Source organism: Panthera pardus, unplaced genomic scaffold (genome assembly GCF_024362965.1).
Source record: "Panthera pardus isolate Hobbes unplaced genomic scaffold, ASM2436296v1 HiC_scaffold_26, whole genome shotgun sequence".
In the NCBI taxonomy this organism is placed as follows: Eukaryota; Metazoa; Chordata; class Mammalia; order Carnivora; family Felidae; genus Panthera; species Panthera pardus.
In genome coordinates this window covers 10064156-10081446 of record NW_026526832.1, presented here as the reverse complement: position 1 = coordinate 10081446, position 17291 = coordinate 10064156, and the positions used below count along the sequence as shown (strand labels likewise).

Genomic DNA, 17291 nt, shown 5'->3' with positions numbered 1-17291 from the left:
TATCTCTGTATCATACTAAATACTGATAACTTACATAAAATGTGTTCATACATTCACTCAAGTATTCACTGAACACCCTACCATGTGCAGCTACTGTTCTAGGTTCTAGGGATACAGCAGTGCATGATAACAAACATTCCTGCCCCTCCAGGAGCATTCTAGTTAATTCTAGAAGCAGACTCACTGATACTATTTGTTGTAAATTACTAAAAACAAATCTAAGAACTTGAAAAATAGTAATCTGGTACCATTTAGTACTGTGGAGGCAAAAAAAAAAAAAGCCTTAAAACTCAAAATTCCAAAAATAATCAGTCCTCCAGTAAAATTAAAAGGGAAGATCTTTTAGAATAAACCTCAATGGTAAAAAGTAATCTGAAAACACCCAAACTTCAAATACCACAAATAAACATAAGCCCTTGCCAAAAAGACTTACCAATGTAATTATCAACATAAGAACCCCTACCTACTCTAAATAGTAAGACACAAATTCTTACTTCACCATAGGAAAGATAACATTCCTTGGTAACAAAGTGAAACAACAGCTAGGTAAACTTTATCCAAAGGATAAAAAAATGCTGATTGGAAGGGGTATGTGCCCCGCCCCCATGATTACAGCAGCGCTATCGACAATAGCCAAATTATGGAAAGAACCCAAATGTCCATCGACTGATGAATGGATAAAGAAGATGTGGTATGATATTCAATGGCGAATATTACTCGGCGATCAAAAAGAATGAAGGGGAGCCTGGGTGGCTCAGTCAGTTGAGCATCTGTTTTCAGCTCAGAGCATGATCTTACGGTTCCTGGGTTCGAGCCCCACATTAGGCTCTGTGCTGATAGTTCAGAGTCTGGAGGCTGCTTCAGATTCTGTGTGTGTCTCTGTCTCTCTCTCTCTCTCTCTGCCCGTCCCCGTCTCGTGCTCTGTCTCTGTCTCTCAGAAATAAATACATGTTAAAAAAATTTTTTTTAAAAGAATGCAATCTTCCATTTGCAACAACATGGATGGAACTAGCGTGTATTATGCTAAGCGAAACAAGTCAGAGAAAGACAAATATATGATTTCACTCATATGTGGAATTTAAGAAACAAAACATGAATATAGGGGAAGGGAAGCATAAATGAGATAAAAACAGAGAAGGAGGGGGGCGCCTGGATGGCGCAGTCGGTTAAGCGTCCAACTTCAGCCAGGTCATGATCTCGCGGTCCGTGAGTTCGAGCCCCGCGTCGGGCTCTGGGCTGATGGCTCAGAGCCTGGAGCCTGTTTCCGATTCTGTGTCTCCCTCTCTCTCTGCCCCTCCCCCGTTCATGCTCTGTCTCTCTCTGTCCCAAAAATAAAAATATAAAAAAAAAAAAAAAAAAACGTTGAAAAAAAAAAAACAGAGAAGGAGGCAAACCATATGAGACTCTTAAATACAGGGAACAAACTGAGTGTTGCCGGAGAGGTGTTGGGTGGAGGGATGGGTTAAATGTGGGATGGGCATTAAGGAGGGCACTTGTTGAGATAAGCACTGGGTGTTGTATGTAAGTGATGAATCACTAAATCCTACTCCAGAAACCATTACTATACTACATGTTAACTAACTTGGATTTAAATTAAAAAAAAAGAAAATCTTAATCTTATAAATCTACCTCATTTAGGAGGTAGGTTATTAATAACACCCAAATAAGTGGATAGAAAAATATACACATTCTGACCACCAAGCATCATTTAGTGTTTTCACTTAAAATATGTAAGAATACTCCGCAAGTTCTAGAACAAATTAAGAAGCATTAGAGTCTTAAAACAGTTTAAAACTGTCTCACATCTTACCTACCCCCATGTCCAATTCCTCCCTTTAGGGCTACACAAATAGATAACATTATGACTGACCCAAGTCACAAGCTCAGACAAAGGACAAGTCTATTAACCTAGGTACGTCCTAAGAATTTTAAAAACTTAGTTAAAAGATGTCCTTGACTTTGAAGACATTATGCTAAGTAAAGTAAGCTAGCCGCAAAATAACAAATACCTTATGATTCTACTCATATGCAGTACCTCGAGTAGCTAAACTCATGGAGACAGAAGAAAATGGTCCATGGAAGGGGAGGGGAAAAAATGGGAGTTTCATGGGTACAGAGATTCAGTTTGGGAAGGTAAAAAAGTTCTGGGACATTAAAAGAAAGGAAAACTACAGATCCATATATCCCATGAACACATATGTAAAAATATTCAACAAAACATTAGCTAGTTAAATCTAACAACATTTATTAAAGAATTATCACCACAGCTAAATGGGACTTATTCCATGGGATGCAAGATGGACTCGATATTTAAAACATTAACAATATAATCAATCATATCAAGAAGCTAAGAAAAATCACATGTTCATCAATAGATACATAAGAAGCATTTGACAAAATCCAACATCCGTTCATGATAAAAAAAAAAAAAAAAAAAAAAACAAAACAAGAAACAAAAGCAAGCAAACAAAAAACCTCCCAACAGACTACGAATAAACAGGAACTTCAAAAAAACTCCTACAGCTGAAGTCATACATAATGGTGAGAACCTCACTGCTTCCTCCCTGAAGATTAAGAAAAGAGTAAGGATGTCTTACCACTTGTACTCAACATTGTACTGGAGGTTCTAACCAGGACAGTTAGCCAGAGGTACTTCAAAGAGAGAGTAGAGGTACTTAGATTGGAAAGGAAAAACTAAAACTGTATTTACAGGTGACATGATCTAGTATACAGAAAACTCTAAAGAATACACTAAAAAACTATCAGAACTAATGCAGGAATTGAGCAAAGTTGCAGGATACAAGATCAACATAAAAGAAATCAACTGTATTTCTATAAGCTTGCAATGAATGATCTTGAAAATGAAATTAAGAAAACAATTCCAAATGTAAAAGCATCAAAAAAGGAATAAATTTAACAAAAGAAGTAACACATACTCTGCAAACTATAAAGATCTAAATAAAGGGAAAAACATCCCATGTTCATGAACTGGAACACTTAAGATGGCAATACTCCTCAAGTTGATCTTTCATGTTCAACCCAATCACCAACAATCCCAGCTAACCTCCCATAGAAACTGACAGGCTAAATCTAAAATTCATACGGAATTGCAAGGGGCCAAGAATAGACAAACTTACTACAAACTTACTACAGAGCAACAGTAATCAAGACAGTATGGTACTGGCATAAGAACAGACCTATATAGACCAATGAAATAAAACTGAGAGCCCAAAAATAAAATTGAGAGTCCAGAAATTAGTTTGATCAACTAATTTTCAACAAAAGTGCCAAGACCATTCAATGGAGAAAGAATAATCTTTCCAACAAATGCTGGGACAACTGGATAAGCAGATATAAGAGAACTGAAGCTAGATCCTTATCTCATTTCATTAACATGATTATATACTAATGTATTATAATTAGTGAAATATTATATATTAGTATATATTCATATAATTATAGCATTGTAAGCCAAATGGTGGAAAACCCAAATATCCATTAACTGATAAAATGTGGTATATCTATACAACAGATTATCAGGTCTTAAAAAGGAATGAAACATGATAATGCTACAACACAAACCTTTAAAAGTGCTAAGTGAGGGGCGCCTGGGTGGCTCAGTCGGTTAAGCGTCCGACTTCAGCTCAGGTCACGATCTCACAGTTCGTGAGTTCAAGCCCCGCATCGGGCTCTGTGCTGACAGCTCAGAGCCTGGAGCCTGTTTCGGATTCTGTGTCTCCCTCTCTCGGACCCTTCCCCGTTCATGCTCTGTCTCTCTCTGTCTCAAAAATAAATAAACGTTAAAAAAAAAAAATTTTTTTTTTAAATAAATAAATAAAAGTGCTAAGTGAAAGAAGCCAATCACCAAAAGACCACATATTATATTTGATTTATATGTATGCACAGAATAGGCAAATCTGTAAAAAAAAAAAAACAGACTGGTGGTTCCTTAAGACCAAAGGTTTGGGGATGGTGGAAGGGGAAGTGATAGCTAAAGGGTACAGGTTTCATTTTTTTCACTGTGAAGGGAAAAAGGTGTTCTAAAATCGATTGTGGCGATGGTTGCACAACCCTGGGAATATACTAAAAACTCATGAAACTGTGTGGTTTAAGTGCATAGATTATACGGTATGTCAATTATATCTCAATAAAGCTGTTAAAAGAAAAAGAAAAAATCAAATATATTTAGTACACAAGCTTAAGAAAGACTCCCAGTCATACAAAATCCACCCAATAATACTACAAAAGTCTAGGAGGAAAAGGAAGGTCATTGGAGGTTCTGCTATATATCCATCTATAGTGCAATATGTCATAAACGCTATGTTAGCTTAAGTATGCTTTTTTTTTTTTTAAAGATTTTTTTATTTTTAAGTGATCTCTACACCCAATGCAGGACTCGAACTTACAACCCCAAGATCAAAAGTAGCATGCTCTACCAACTTAGCCAGCCAGGCACTCCTAAACTTGCTTTTTTTTTTTTTTAAGTTTATTTGAGAGAGAGAGAGAGAGAGAGAGAGAGAGAGAGAGAGAGAGAGAAAGCAAAAGTGGGGGAAGGGGAGCAAGAGAGAATCCCAAGCAGGCTCTCTGCACTGTCAGTGGAGAGCCTGGTGCAGGGCTCGAACTCACAAAACAGGAGACTGTGACCTGAGCCAAAGTCACACACTCAACTGAGCCACCCAGGCACCCCTAAACTTGCTTCTTCATGAAAGGATTATGGTGAACATTATCCAAAGTATCTACAGAAAATGCATCCTATTAGATCTTTTTTAAAAAATGTGTAAGAAAAAAAAATGTTTCAAATAGTGAGAACGAAACATTCTTGAAGTAAAACTCATGAGTTAAGTAGTAAAACTGTCTAGGAGAATAAGGGAGGGAGGCAGGGGGTTAATGACTTTAAGAAAGTATTTCTTGGGGCATCTGGGTGGCTCAGTCAGTTAAGCATCCGACTCTTGGATTTTGGCTCAGGTCACGGTCTCCCGGTTGTGAGACTGAGTCCCATGTTAGGTTCTGCTCTGGGCATGGAACCTGTCTGGGATCCTCTCTCTCTCACCCGCTGCGCTGCCCGGCCCTGGCTTGTACATGCTCGCTCGTTCTCTCTCGTTCTCTCTCTCTCTCTCTCTCTCAAATAAATAAATAAATAAATAAATAAACGTATTTCTTCACCAGAGACCATTAATGTAAAAGAAATTTAAATTATACAAGACTGTTTAACTCCCTGAATGTCTTAAAACTGTGTTTGAGTAATCAGTGTTTATGTTAACCATCTATTACTTACGATATCTTTTAATAGATGACCTAAATAGAATCAAGTACTTTAGAAATAGTAAATTTTAACTTAAAAGGAACAAAGACTTCAGAATGGAAAAAGGTCTGTTAGAACAAATAATTTATGTTCTCTCAAGTCCACATATGTGATGACATAGTATATTTTTGATGAAAATACAAAACAGGCAGTATATACATTTGGGGCTTAAAGCTGGAGAGCTGTTTGAAAGACTACAAATGACACAACATTTTCAGGGAATAGATTCAGGAATGCAGCCGAGAAAGCCTCTCCTAAGACAGTGCTATAAGGACTTTGAACAATATATTGTAGACTCCTCTGCTTCTGCTTCCTCCAGCTTTGGTAACACTTGTTGAAGTTTTTCTAACTGAAATTACTCACACTAATTTTAAACCTGCACATGAAAGAACAGATTAGTTTCAACGCAGAAATCAAAATCTGGGAGGAAAAGAAAGCCAGTGAGCTAATGGAAAAAAGGTAGTCCACAGTCCACATAACTTCTATACTCACTCCTTAGCTTACATTCAGGGATAAAAATAAGGGAACCAATTTTTATTTTCCTTACTGACTTAAAATTCTGATCAAATTTGGCTGGCTTCTCGCATAGGCAAAAATAGTAATAATATAACACTTAAAATTTCCACAGCTTGTTACATAAGTTACATACATTGCTTCACATATAATGAGTGAAATTCACAAACGTGAATGCAGTTAAAGTAATAATTAAATGAATAAGCTACGTTTCTACAGTAAATATGGTAACAGTTTTATAAGCATGACCCTGTATAGAGTACAATGATGACCTAAAATTAACACAATGCATACCTATCAGAATCGCTAAAGTTAAAAAGACTGACAATACTGTTCATAAGATGTATAACAAATTTAAGTCTCTTACATTGCTCAAGGAAGTGCAAATTGGTAAAACCACTTTGGAAAAAAATTGTGGCAGTCCCTAGTACAGTGAAATGGGCTTTCTGAACCTAGCATTTCTACTCCTGGTTATATACCCAACAGAAATAAGTGATTATGTCACCAAGACTTGCACACAAATATTCATGGTAGGTTTATTCATAATGGACAAAAATTACAAACAACCCATATGTCTTTCAAAAGAAGGAGTAAATAAATCGGTATCTTCACCCAATAACCTACCACTCAGCACTAACAAACAACGATTACTGGATCATGCAATAACATGGATAAATCTCTTAGATTCAATGTTGAGTCAATGAAATCACACACAGGAGCGCATACTTTATGATTACATTTATGTAAAGCTCAAGGGTAGACCAAACTAATCTATAGTGATGTAGATCAGGATGGTGGTGGTCTCTGAGTATTGGAGATAGTAATACTTGGCAGGGGAAATGAGAGAGCCTTCTAGAGTGCCGGTAGTATTCTCCTTCTTGATCTGAGTGGCAGTGGTTACAAAAAGTATAGGTACACACAAATTTACTGGCTATCCTAAGATTTATGCACTTTATTATTATATGCAAGTTATACCACACAAAAAAAACAGAATAAAATGACCCTAGGCAGAACCTTTTAAAAATACCGTTCATCCTCCAAATACATTTCTTTCTTAAAAAAGGAACATGAAACAAACCAAGTTTTCCTTCATGCATTCACACATTTCTCACAAGCCCCACATCTCAGACAATGTTAGCCTTAGGAAAAAAAAGGGTGAAATCAAGTTCAATATCCCATATGGCCAATTTGGAGATATTTGTGCTTTTGGCAAATTATACGTAGCAGCACATATGATCTTTAAAAACTGTTCTTACTCCTGATCTCTGGAAGCAGCTCTTTAAATAATAATCATAATAATAATAATATCATCTACAATTTCTCTTAAAATGTCTTTAGCAATTATGTTATAAATGGAGTCAAAACTCTTTACTCATTAAGCATATAGATACCAGTGGGCAGCAAAAAAGTTACCAAGCATGCACTCCTCTCAGGCTATCTCAACTTCTGAAGTAAACAGTGAAAAGTAAACACTAACAAAAAAAACAAACAAACAAACAAACAAACAAAAAAACCAGTTTAGTGTAGGTAAAGGATCAAACATCATTTTACATAGTAATTTTAAGAATAAAGGCTTTAGAATCAAATTGCCTGGTTTGTATCTCAGCCTCGCCACCTCCTTTGAACCTCATTTCCTCAACTATCAGGCTGCAATACTAACACTACTGCATAGGGGGAATGTGACTACTGAGGGAAATAATACCTATTTAATGTTCAGTAATCAGAATACCTAGAATTCAGTAAAGATTCAAAAACTGTTATCGTCAAAGATAATCTGGGGACACCTGATTCCTGATTTCGGCTCAGGTCATGATCTCAAAATTCGTGAGATAAGTCCCACATCAGGCTCTGCACTAACTGCAAGGAGCCTGTCTGGGATTCTCTCTCTCCATCTATCTTTGCCCCTCCCTCACTTTATCAAATATAAATAAATAAGCTAAAAAAAAAAAAAAGATAATCTGCACTTTCTCATGGAACAATACATCATCTTGGAAGTGCTCTTACCCAAAAGTCAAACCTGAGTCTGATCAAGTCCTTAGATTTAAGTAACAATTTACAGCAAATTCAAAGGACAAAGGAACATGTAAAAATTACACTAATGGGATAAAATCAGCAAATCCAGACTGGGAAACTCTCTAAGACCAACAGTCAGTTTCTTCAACAAATAAACTGCTAAGAAAAATAGATGGAGGGAAGCCTAAAAAAAAAAATTAGAAACACTTTAAAGACAACCAATCACAATGTGTACCTCATTTAGTTGGCTCTTGACTCTAAGCAAACTGTTAAAAATGAAAAAATTAAAATATCTGAGTCAACTGGAAAATTGATCCCATATATTAACCTTATATATACCTAACTTAAGGAACTATTTATTTTTATGTACGATATTACTGTAAGGTCCAAAAAACCCGTCATACTGAAATATTTACAAATGAGATGATATATCTGGACATATTCACAACAATATAAAAGGTATAGAATGAGTTGGCATATAGATGAAATGAGATTGAGAGTTGATAACTGTAAATACATGAGCATTCATTATACTGTTATCTACTTTTACGTGTGTTAAAAATTCTTCATAATAAAGTTATTTAAAAAAAAGAGAATGATATAAAAGTACAAGCAACTCTGTACACAATTCAGACTCTTTCTTTATCTAGCGCGCCTGGGTGGCTCAGTCAGCGAAGTGTCTGACTTCGGCTCAGGTCATGATCTCAAGCCCCTGATGAGGGGCTTATACTCTCACGAACCCTGAGATCATGACCTGAGCCCAAGTTGGATGCTTAACTGACTGAGCCACCCAGGCGCCCCTGCACATAAATTTTTATAATTATTTCATCTATAGCTTTTTAAGAATGACTTTTACAAGTAATAAATATTCTACTTACAAATTGTTAGGTTCACTAACAACTTGAATTTTTGTGGTATTTCTCATATACGGCATTCATAGTAAATGTCCTAAGTGATATCTTTGGAAGTTCAAAAGGTCTTCTACATTATGAATCCAGTAAATCAGCAATTTTAGTCACCTTCTGTTATATTTCATGGTTAGAGTCTAACTACAGAATTGATTAACTCCAACATACATAAGAGAATTTTATTCTAGAAAAAGGTTTAGTTCACCTCTTAAGTTTACAAAAGACTAATTTCTTTCCTCCTATACTTTAAACAACCTATTTTCAAAATATAAGTAGCAATTCAAAAAAAGAAAACTGTGTAGAAAGCTGTTTACTTCACAAGAGAATGAGGAGAACTAAAAGTCAGAATTTTCCCCTATAATTTAGAAATGTTTGGTAAATGTTTGGGTGGCTCAGTCAGCTAAGCATCTGGCTCTTGATTTCAGCTCAGGTCATGATCTCACAGTTTGTGGGTTGGAGCCCCACTCTGCACTCTGCGCTAGCAGCTTGGAACCTGCTTTGGATTCTCTCTCTTTCTCTCTGCCCCTCTCCTGCTCCTGCTGTCTCTCAAAAAAATTAAAATAAAAAAAAAAAGATTTGGTAAAAATCTCAGAATAGTCTTAGTTTTAAGAACTACTGAAGTTTTTGTTTGTATCCAACAGAAAAGAGCTCATGTTCATGTGCTCTTGTGTTATGATTACTAACTACTTAAAATGAAAACAGTCATCTATTTCTAAATCATATGTAAAAAATTTGTATTTAGCTCCTTTAGTGAACTACACCCTTACCCAGCTCAATAAAAAGGACATATGAAGTCAATATAAGTCATGTTCATCTCCTACCTCCCTCAGTTAGCATCCCACCTTTGCAGGCAGATAGGTTAATGAAATAAATTCAAAACTATCTCCTTCTTTAATTTCATTCTCTTAGGAAAAGCATGACCCACCACCAAATCAGTGTAAGCTGAGGCGTGTTATCCCGAAACTCAACAATGTTTAATGCCATTTTCAATTAACAGAATAAATTATTTATAGCATAAATTCTCTATGGAAAGCATATCAATGAAAATTAATAAAGATATTTCAGCCTAGAAGCCACTAACCAGGTGTGTAACCTCACTCAGGCCCTCCTAACCTTCCCGTGGCTTCAGCGACTTCCCCAGGAAAAGAACTGCAAATGCATGACACATGTGTGGGCTGCTACTCTCCTCTGAACAACCACTACCAATTGATCAGAGATGGATTCAGAAATGGCACCTGAGGTGAAACCTATCTGTCATTGCTAGGCAAATGATCTAAGCTTCTTTCCCCTTTGAACATTCGGTCTGTGACCTACTTGGAATCAAATACACTTGCAGGAACAGCTCAGACACACATAAATATGACATATACAAGCTTACTTAAGGAGTCAGAACCTCAAATATCATCTTTAAAGGCACAGTCTTTAAAAAAAAATATGCCACTATTCATTTCTCTATTTCAGATGTAAAACTGTGGGAAATAATCAAGTCTAAATGGATGAAATACCGTATCTTTCTCAATTTGCTAAACATGTAAAATAGTGTCATTTAATATGAATTACATTCCTGATACTCAGGCATTCCTGATGATGCCTAAAGAGATCCCTACAAAAAGAATTTACTGAAAAGCTTCCTGGAAAATCAACTGTTACTTACCTTAAGGCAGATGCATACACACCCAGTTTCGGATTAATATAGAACTCATAAAGGTGAGCACCCTGACAAGAGCTTAGATAATTACATAACTCTGTCAAAGTGTTATTTCTAGCATCTTCACGTGGCTTCTGAATGTCAAGCGCCATGTAAGGAAAGCCCTTTCTTCTAAATGCTCCACTCCAAATTTCCAATTCCTTCTTCTTCGTCCCTATCAAATTCCCATTCCCTCAGCCCAACTTTCAACTGTTAGAAAAACACTGATTTAAGTAAAATTATTTTTTGCTTTTTTTCAGAGGAAAAATTCCAAAGTCAGGAAGGGGGAGGGAAATAACAATTGCCTGGTACCATCAAAAAGTATTTGGAATCAAATATAAATTTGATTTATATTTATTAAAAATAAATCAAGTATAAATTTATGGACAGAGGGAGATTCAATGATCAAAACAGAAAATAAGTGTTTACAGCAGGCTAGTTAATGTTAGGTGAGGGAGACATGGTAACCAAGAGAAGACCCATTCCTGACAGAAGTTAAACTAGCCAGGAAAAATAAGTAACTAAAGTAGTTTCAATGAAACAAATGACTAGTGCCATGAGAGTTGGGAGAAGGACATAATATAGTCTTAAAAATCAGAGAAGGCCTCGGGGCACCTGGCTGGCTCAGTCGTAGAGCATGCAACTCTTGATCTCAGGGTCATGAATTCAAGCCCCACACTGGGCGTGGCCCTACTTAAAAAAAAAAAAAAATCAGGAAAGGCCTCCTATGAAAAGATCAGCCAAGGATATAGCAACATTTGAGAAGTAACATGACACAGCTGAGGAACTGCAAAAACTACAGTATACCTGACACAGAGAAGCAAGATATGAAACTCAGAGATTATCGAAGACCAGGGAAGCCACACTAAGGAACCTGACTTTATCTCAAAATGTAATAGTCACTGAAGCTGACTTATTTGAAAGGGCACAGGTGTACTTCTACAAAAGTCTCTATCAGCCTACTTCACCCATTATTGTAAAGGTGATCAAAAAAGGGGAGGCGTGAAGAAATAACCAAAAGGGAGAGAACAGCGTATCAGAGGCTTTAAAATATACTCAGACACCTTGGGTTAGAGCTACAATGCCTGTAACATAGATGCTCAGTCATATGCATCCATATGGACTGCACGCAAAATGGAATTATGGAGATGAGGAAGAATCAAGAACTCAAACGAACTTAGATTACTGTCTTCACTGAGAAGTCTTAGCAAGAACTGGATTTTTGAAAAATGAAAGACACAGCTCTTACTGTTTTTTGTCTATTATTTTTAAACAGGGTTGGTTGGCTGTTTTTTGTTTTTAACTGGGTTCAATTTAAAAGACACTATTCACCTTGTTATACATATATCTAAGCATGAAGTCCAGTAGAAATGATTTCCCTTTACGAAAAGCTCCTGCCACGGATACCACTACTATGTTAAGATCTCGTATGTGTTCCTGTAGCAATATCTGCTCCAAAGCTTCTTCATCGAGCTCAAAGTTATGGTCATCTTCATGAGCAAGAACAATCTGTACTGGACATGGTTTCTTCATAACCTCATCAGAGTTTACTAGGTCATCATCTTCATGATTCTCACCTAAAATTAAAAAAAAGAGAGAAAGGTTACTTGAATTCCTGCATTACAAACTTCTCCTAAAGGATCACAACTAAACCAAAACTTCAAGTAACTTCCCCTTTGTTACAGATCATCTGCAAAAAGTGATATTCAAGTACATGTTGGATTTCTCCCTCCCTCTATAGTAGGACCAAGAATATTGCTAAGATTTCCCACTATACACACAGATAAGCACAATAGTAAGTATAGCCTCTACTATTAAGTCTAAACAGCTAATTGTGAACAGTAGCTGTTTCTTGAGCACTGCATTATTCTATAAACAATTTCTGCTACTGTATGCACACTGAAACTGGATCTATGCGAGGGGAGGATGGGGGGGGGGGTCAATTTTACCTAATAATTCAAATTCCAATTTTCCTGGTAGGCATTTCCTGGATATTATTCCAAGTTACAAAGATTAAAACATATGAATTGTAAACATTTTTCACTATGAAATTTAAATGGCTACGCTGGGGTCCTAAGAAGTTTCTAAAACCGACACTAATGGTAAAGCTAATGAGTCCCTAATTTAGTAAGAGTAACCTAATAGTACAGCTTCCTTTATTAAAGCAAAGCACAGGACTGATGTTCTGTTGGAAAACACAAAATGAATAGTAGTGAGGTACAGAGTTATATCCTATAGTTTCATCTGCCTCTGGGCTCTTACAGACCACAACCACCATTTCAAATTACCTAACTCCCCAAAACAGGTATATCAACTCTTCCTTTGTTCACCCAGCACACCAAAACAAGGTAATCTTTGCAGAACTTTACTGAATAGTAATGAAGAAATAACGATAAAACACACAACAGCAGGAAATGCCTGTGTCACACTGACAACACAGAGCCTGCCTGGGATTCTCTCCCTCCCTCCTTCCCTGCCCCTAAACCTGTTCTGAGCACACACATGGTCGTCTGTTCTTTCTCTCTCTCTCTCTCTCTCTCTCTCTCTCTCTCTCTCTCTCTCTCTTCTGAGCACACACATGGTTGTCTGTTCTCTCTCTCTCTCTCTCTCTCTCTCTCAAAATAAATAAACACTTAAAAAAAGATATGCAACAGCAGAGACGAGTTTCTAAAGTTTAGGTTTCTGTCCTTTTAATAAAACAAAACAAAAACACCTAATAGCTGATTTCAGAGACTTCTATCCCTTGTCAGGCTTTCTTTCCTATCAATTGCTTGATCCCATGTAGCCAAATCACTGGTAGGGACCTTATCCTCCCCCACCCCAACATTTTTAAGAGACTCTCCCCTTGAGTCTGTGTACTAAATGACCCTTTGCAATCTAAGGAGACATACAGTATCTACTGTGTTCAGTGCAATAACAATCCCTTCTCTCCCAGGAGACAGCCAGTCCACTGAGGAGTGGCATATTAGTAGCCAACACGGCAAGAATACCTTATCCAACTAACCACTATTCTTAAAGATTATACATCTACATTCATGGCTCCTTTTTTCCCCTAGAAAGAAATATCTAGCTTGTTTGATTTGCAAAAACTATGAGAGCCTTTTCTTCCATCACAAGGCACCTTTAACTGACATAGCAAAAGCAGCAACACTATTTCAAAATGTGCTACAAACAGTGACAATATAAAGAGCAAGCAATTTCAAAGGAGAATCATTGGAAGTAAAAGCAATCAATATTTAATTAAAGACAGTATTATCACTTCCAGTTTCAGTGGTATACAAATACAGAATGGTACCTAACTGGTCTCCCTTTTTGCTCCCTCCTTTAAACCAATCTAGGGGCGCCTGGGTGGCTCAGTCGGTTAAGCAGCCGACTTCGGCTCAGGTCATGATCTCGCGGTCGGTGAGTTCGAGCCCCACGTCGGGCTCTGTGCTGACAGCTCAGAGCCTGGAGCCTGTTTCAGATTCTGTGTCTCCCTCTCTCTGACTCTCCCCTGTTCATGTTCTGTCTCTCCCTGTCTCAAAAATAAATAAAATGTTAAAAAAAAAATTTAAACCAATCTAAATTCCACAGAGTAGTGACAAAATAATATAGATAAATGTGACTGTTATTAAATTACTCTCCTTAAAATCACTGTTACAGAGCATTAACAACTAAAATCCTACACATACCTTATAAAATCCTGTACTCACTGCCAAATCTCTCCTGCCCCAAATACATTTGGTGCTACTCTTGCCTGTGTAAACTACAAATAGACAAGCTAGCCTTTTTTCAGATTCTTATGCTACTAAAGCTCTTTCTAGACTCATATTTCACTGAGGATATTCCTTTGTCTGGAATATTCTTTTCCACGTTGTTGCCCTAATCAACTCATGCTTATTCCTTAAGCCTCCGTTTAAACGTCATTTCCTAAACGTCATTTCCTCAGGAATATCTTTCCTAAGGTTCCTAATCAAGTTTAGTCCTCCTATACTCCCCTAATCTGAATCTACCCATCATTTGAATATTTATGTAAATGCTTATTTATTATAGGTCTCCCCCTCTAGACTGCCAATCCTCTGTTTAAAACCCTCAATTAGCTTCCCACTGTAACCAGAAAATATACAGAAAAAAACAAAACTCTGAAGGTCCTGACCATGACCTCCACAGTCCTATGTGATCTGGCCCTTGCAATCGGGACCTCTTTCTGTTCCTTGAACAGGTCAAACCTGTTTCCCACCTTAGAATTTTTGTCCTGTGTTCTCCCCTATCTGGAATGTTCTGTCCCTAGAAACTAATGTGGCTTTATCTTCCATCATCTAGGTCTCAGCTCAAATGTTCTCGTAAGTGTGGCCTTCCTTGACCATTCAGTCTACAGACCCTTCCACATCACTTTAACAAAACAGGTTTTGTGGGGTTTTTTTTTCCATAGTCCTTTTCAATATCTAAAATAACCCTTTTTCATTTGTTTACATTTGTGCCTTATATCACTCCCTCCACAGAAAGTATATACCACAAAAATAAGAATCTCAATCATCCTGTTGGCCACTTTATCTCCCAGCACCCCGAATAGTGCTTGGCACCTAGCAGGTGCTTAATAAATATTTCTTGAATGAAAGAAATTTACACATTTTACTCAGGAGTTTTATACCTACCTGCCCCTAGGTATTTTACAAGCAAATCTGACAATCACATAACTAGTTTGGGAAAATATTTCCAGCAACTCAAGAGTAGTATATTTATCACAAAATTACAGTTAGAAGTATGAAGTTCTACCAATACACTAATTAAAAAGAACCCAAAATGAGTAAGTGCTAAAATATCACAATGACCAAATTTGGAGATTGCTGATTTTGTTAAAACCAACAAACAGTCTTGTTCTTACTGTAAAGAAAGCATTAGTTTCTTAAAAATGAAGCAAACAAGGGCCCTTGGGTGGCTCACTTGGTTAAGCTCCAACTCTTGATTTCAGCTCAGGTCATCTCATGATTCGTGAGATCAAGGCCCACATTGGGGTCTGCACTGACAACACAGAGCCTGCTTGAGATTCTCATTCTCTGTCTGTCTCTCCCTCTCCCTCCCTCCCTCTCTCCCTCTCCTCTCTCTGACCCTTCCCCACTCGTTGCGTTCTGCTTCTCTGTCAAAATAAACATTAAAAAATAAAGAAAAACAAACCACTTGTTTTTAACAAGTTATTAACTTGAAATTTCACCTAGATTGGTTGACTACAGTTACCATGTAGCCAATTTTCTTTTATTAGCGTGGATAAAGATAGGTACCTCAGATATACAGGCAGCAGGTGTCTACATTTTTGTCACCATTTCTAGGCTACAGACTTCTAAAGTGAAGTGCAGCAAACATGTTTCAAAAGCATGATGGAGCACAATGACACGGTTCACTAAGTTTACTCCCCCACCATGATTTCTCTACCATTTTTGTACTAACTACAGACACAGTACTTCATTCATCAAACACTGATATAAGCAACTAAATATAAGAATTGTACATTTCATCAGACTACCTGTAAACATTAACATTCAGTGATTACCTACAACTGGAAATCTTTTTAAATTTAGCATTGCTCTAAGATTTTAAATTGAAGTTAAATGCTAGGCAGAGAATAGTGATTTTATTTCTTTTTCAATGCCAAAAAATGACTGAAGTAGACTTTGACCATCCAATAAATTTTCCTGATTCACTGTTTCAAGTCAGTTCTCCCCCACTCTACCGCCTAATGCATCTTTCAAGGTCAAAGCTGAAAGATACCTACAGCAGATCAACTGTTCCTCAGCTATTTCCCCATACTTAACACTAAGTATACTTAACCTATTTGCCACAAGGCCTACAAAAAGACACTTGTCTAAGTGAAAAAAAGATCAGTGGTTGGTAGGGGTTGGGGGGGAGGAGACACGACCAGGTGGAGCACAAGGATTTTGACAGCAGTTAAACTGTTCTCCCTGATGCTACAGAGACAGACGCAAGGCATCATACATTTGTCAAAACCCACAGAATATACAACCCCATAAATGAAGCCTAATGAAAACTGTGGACTTTGGGGAATAATGATGTGTCAGTGAAGATTCATCAGTTGTAACAAAGGTGCCACTCTGGTGTGGAGCAGGGCAGCTGTTGGTGTGTGGGGACAGGGGGTACATGTGCACTCTGTATTTTCCACTCAATTTTGCTATGAATTGCTCTAAAAAAAGAAGTCTATATAAAAAAAAAGACATTTGTCTTTTTGATTGCTCTTTAAACACACTGATCTTAAATCTGCCAAATTCATACAGTCAGTATACATTCCAACAGCAAAATTTACACTTCAGAACTGACCTAGATCCGTCTGCAAACTTCAGGCATAATTACACACTAAGGCAATATAAAGATGCTAGAAATCTGCATTACAATAAAATGTTACTAACGTTAGATTATTTCAGCCCAAAATTAAATTTGTAGAGAGAGAACCAAGTAAGGAGTAATTCACTTCTCAAGAGCAATGAAAGTATAGTTATTCAAAAGCAATGAAAGTATAAGTTATTCACATTCCAACTAAAAACTTGAAACACATTCTTACGGAAAGTAGCCTGGATTCAGTCTACTCAGTCTATTTACAAAAATTAGCAGTTTGACAAAAGCAATGTTTTGGTGTCTGGCACCTGCCCTCAACATTTACACCGTATAACCACGTGAAAACAGTATCTAAGTATTCAGAAGTTTATTCTAGCACGTATTTTTTAAAGCCTTAAAGAGTTCATACCACGGCAAACCTATTTGTAGGAATTTGTTGTAAGAAAATAAAGATGCTAGGGGCGTCTGGGTGGCTCAGTTAAGCGTCCAACTTTTGATTTAGGCTCAGGGCATGATCTCACGGTTTGTGGGTTTGAGCCCCGCA

The 17291-nt window shown here is 37.1% G+C and overlaps 1 protein-coding gene across 4 annotated transcripts in view; it reads right to left on the bottom strand.

Annotated features, from left to right (window-relative positions):
* The window catches only part of ATL2 (atlastin GTPase 2), a 56654-nt gene that overhangs the window by 19712 nt on the left and 19651 nt on the right, over positions 1–17291 (bottom strand). For 3 of the 4 annotated variants that reach the window (XM_019447178.2, XM_019447198.2, XM_019447188.2), the window contains exon 2: positions 11756–12000. The exons of the other annotated variant lie outside the window; for it this stretch is intronic. In XM_019447178.2, the coding sequence (XP_019302723.1) occupies positions 11756–12000 (245 nt within the window). The remainder of the gene's footprint in view (positions 1–11755; positions 12001–17291) is intronic. 4 annotated transcript variants of the gene reach the window in all.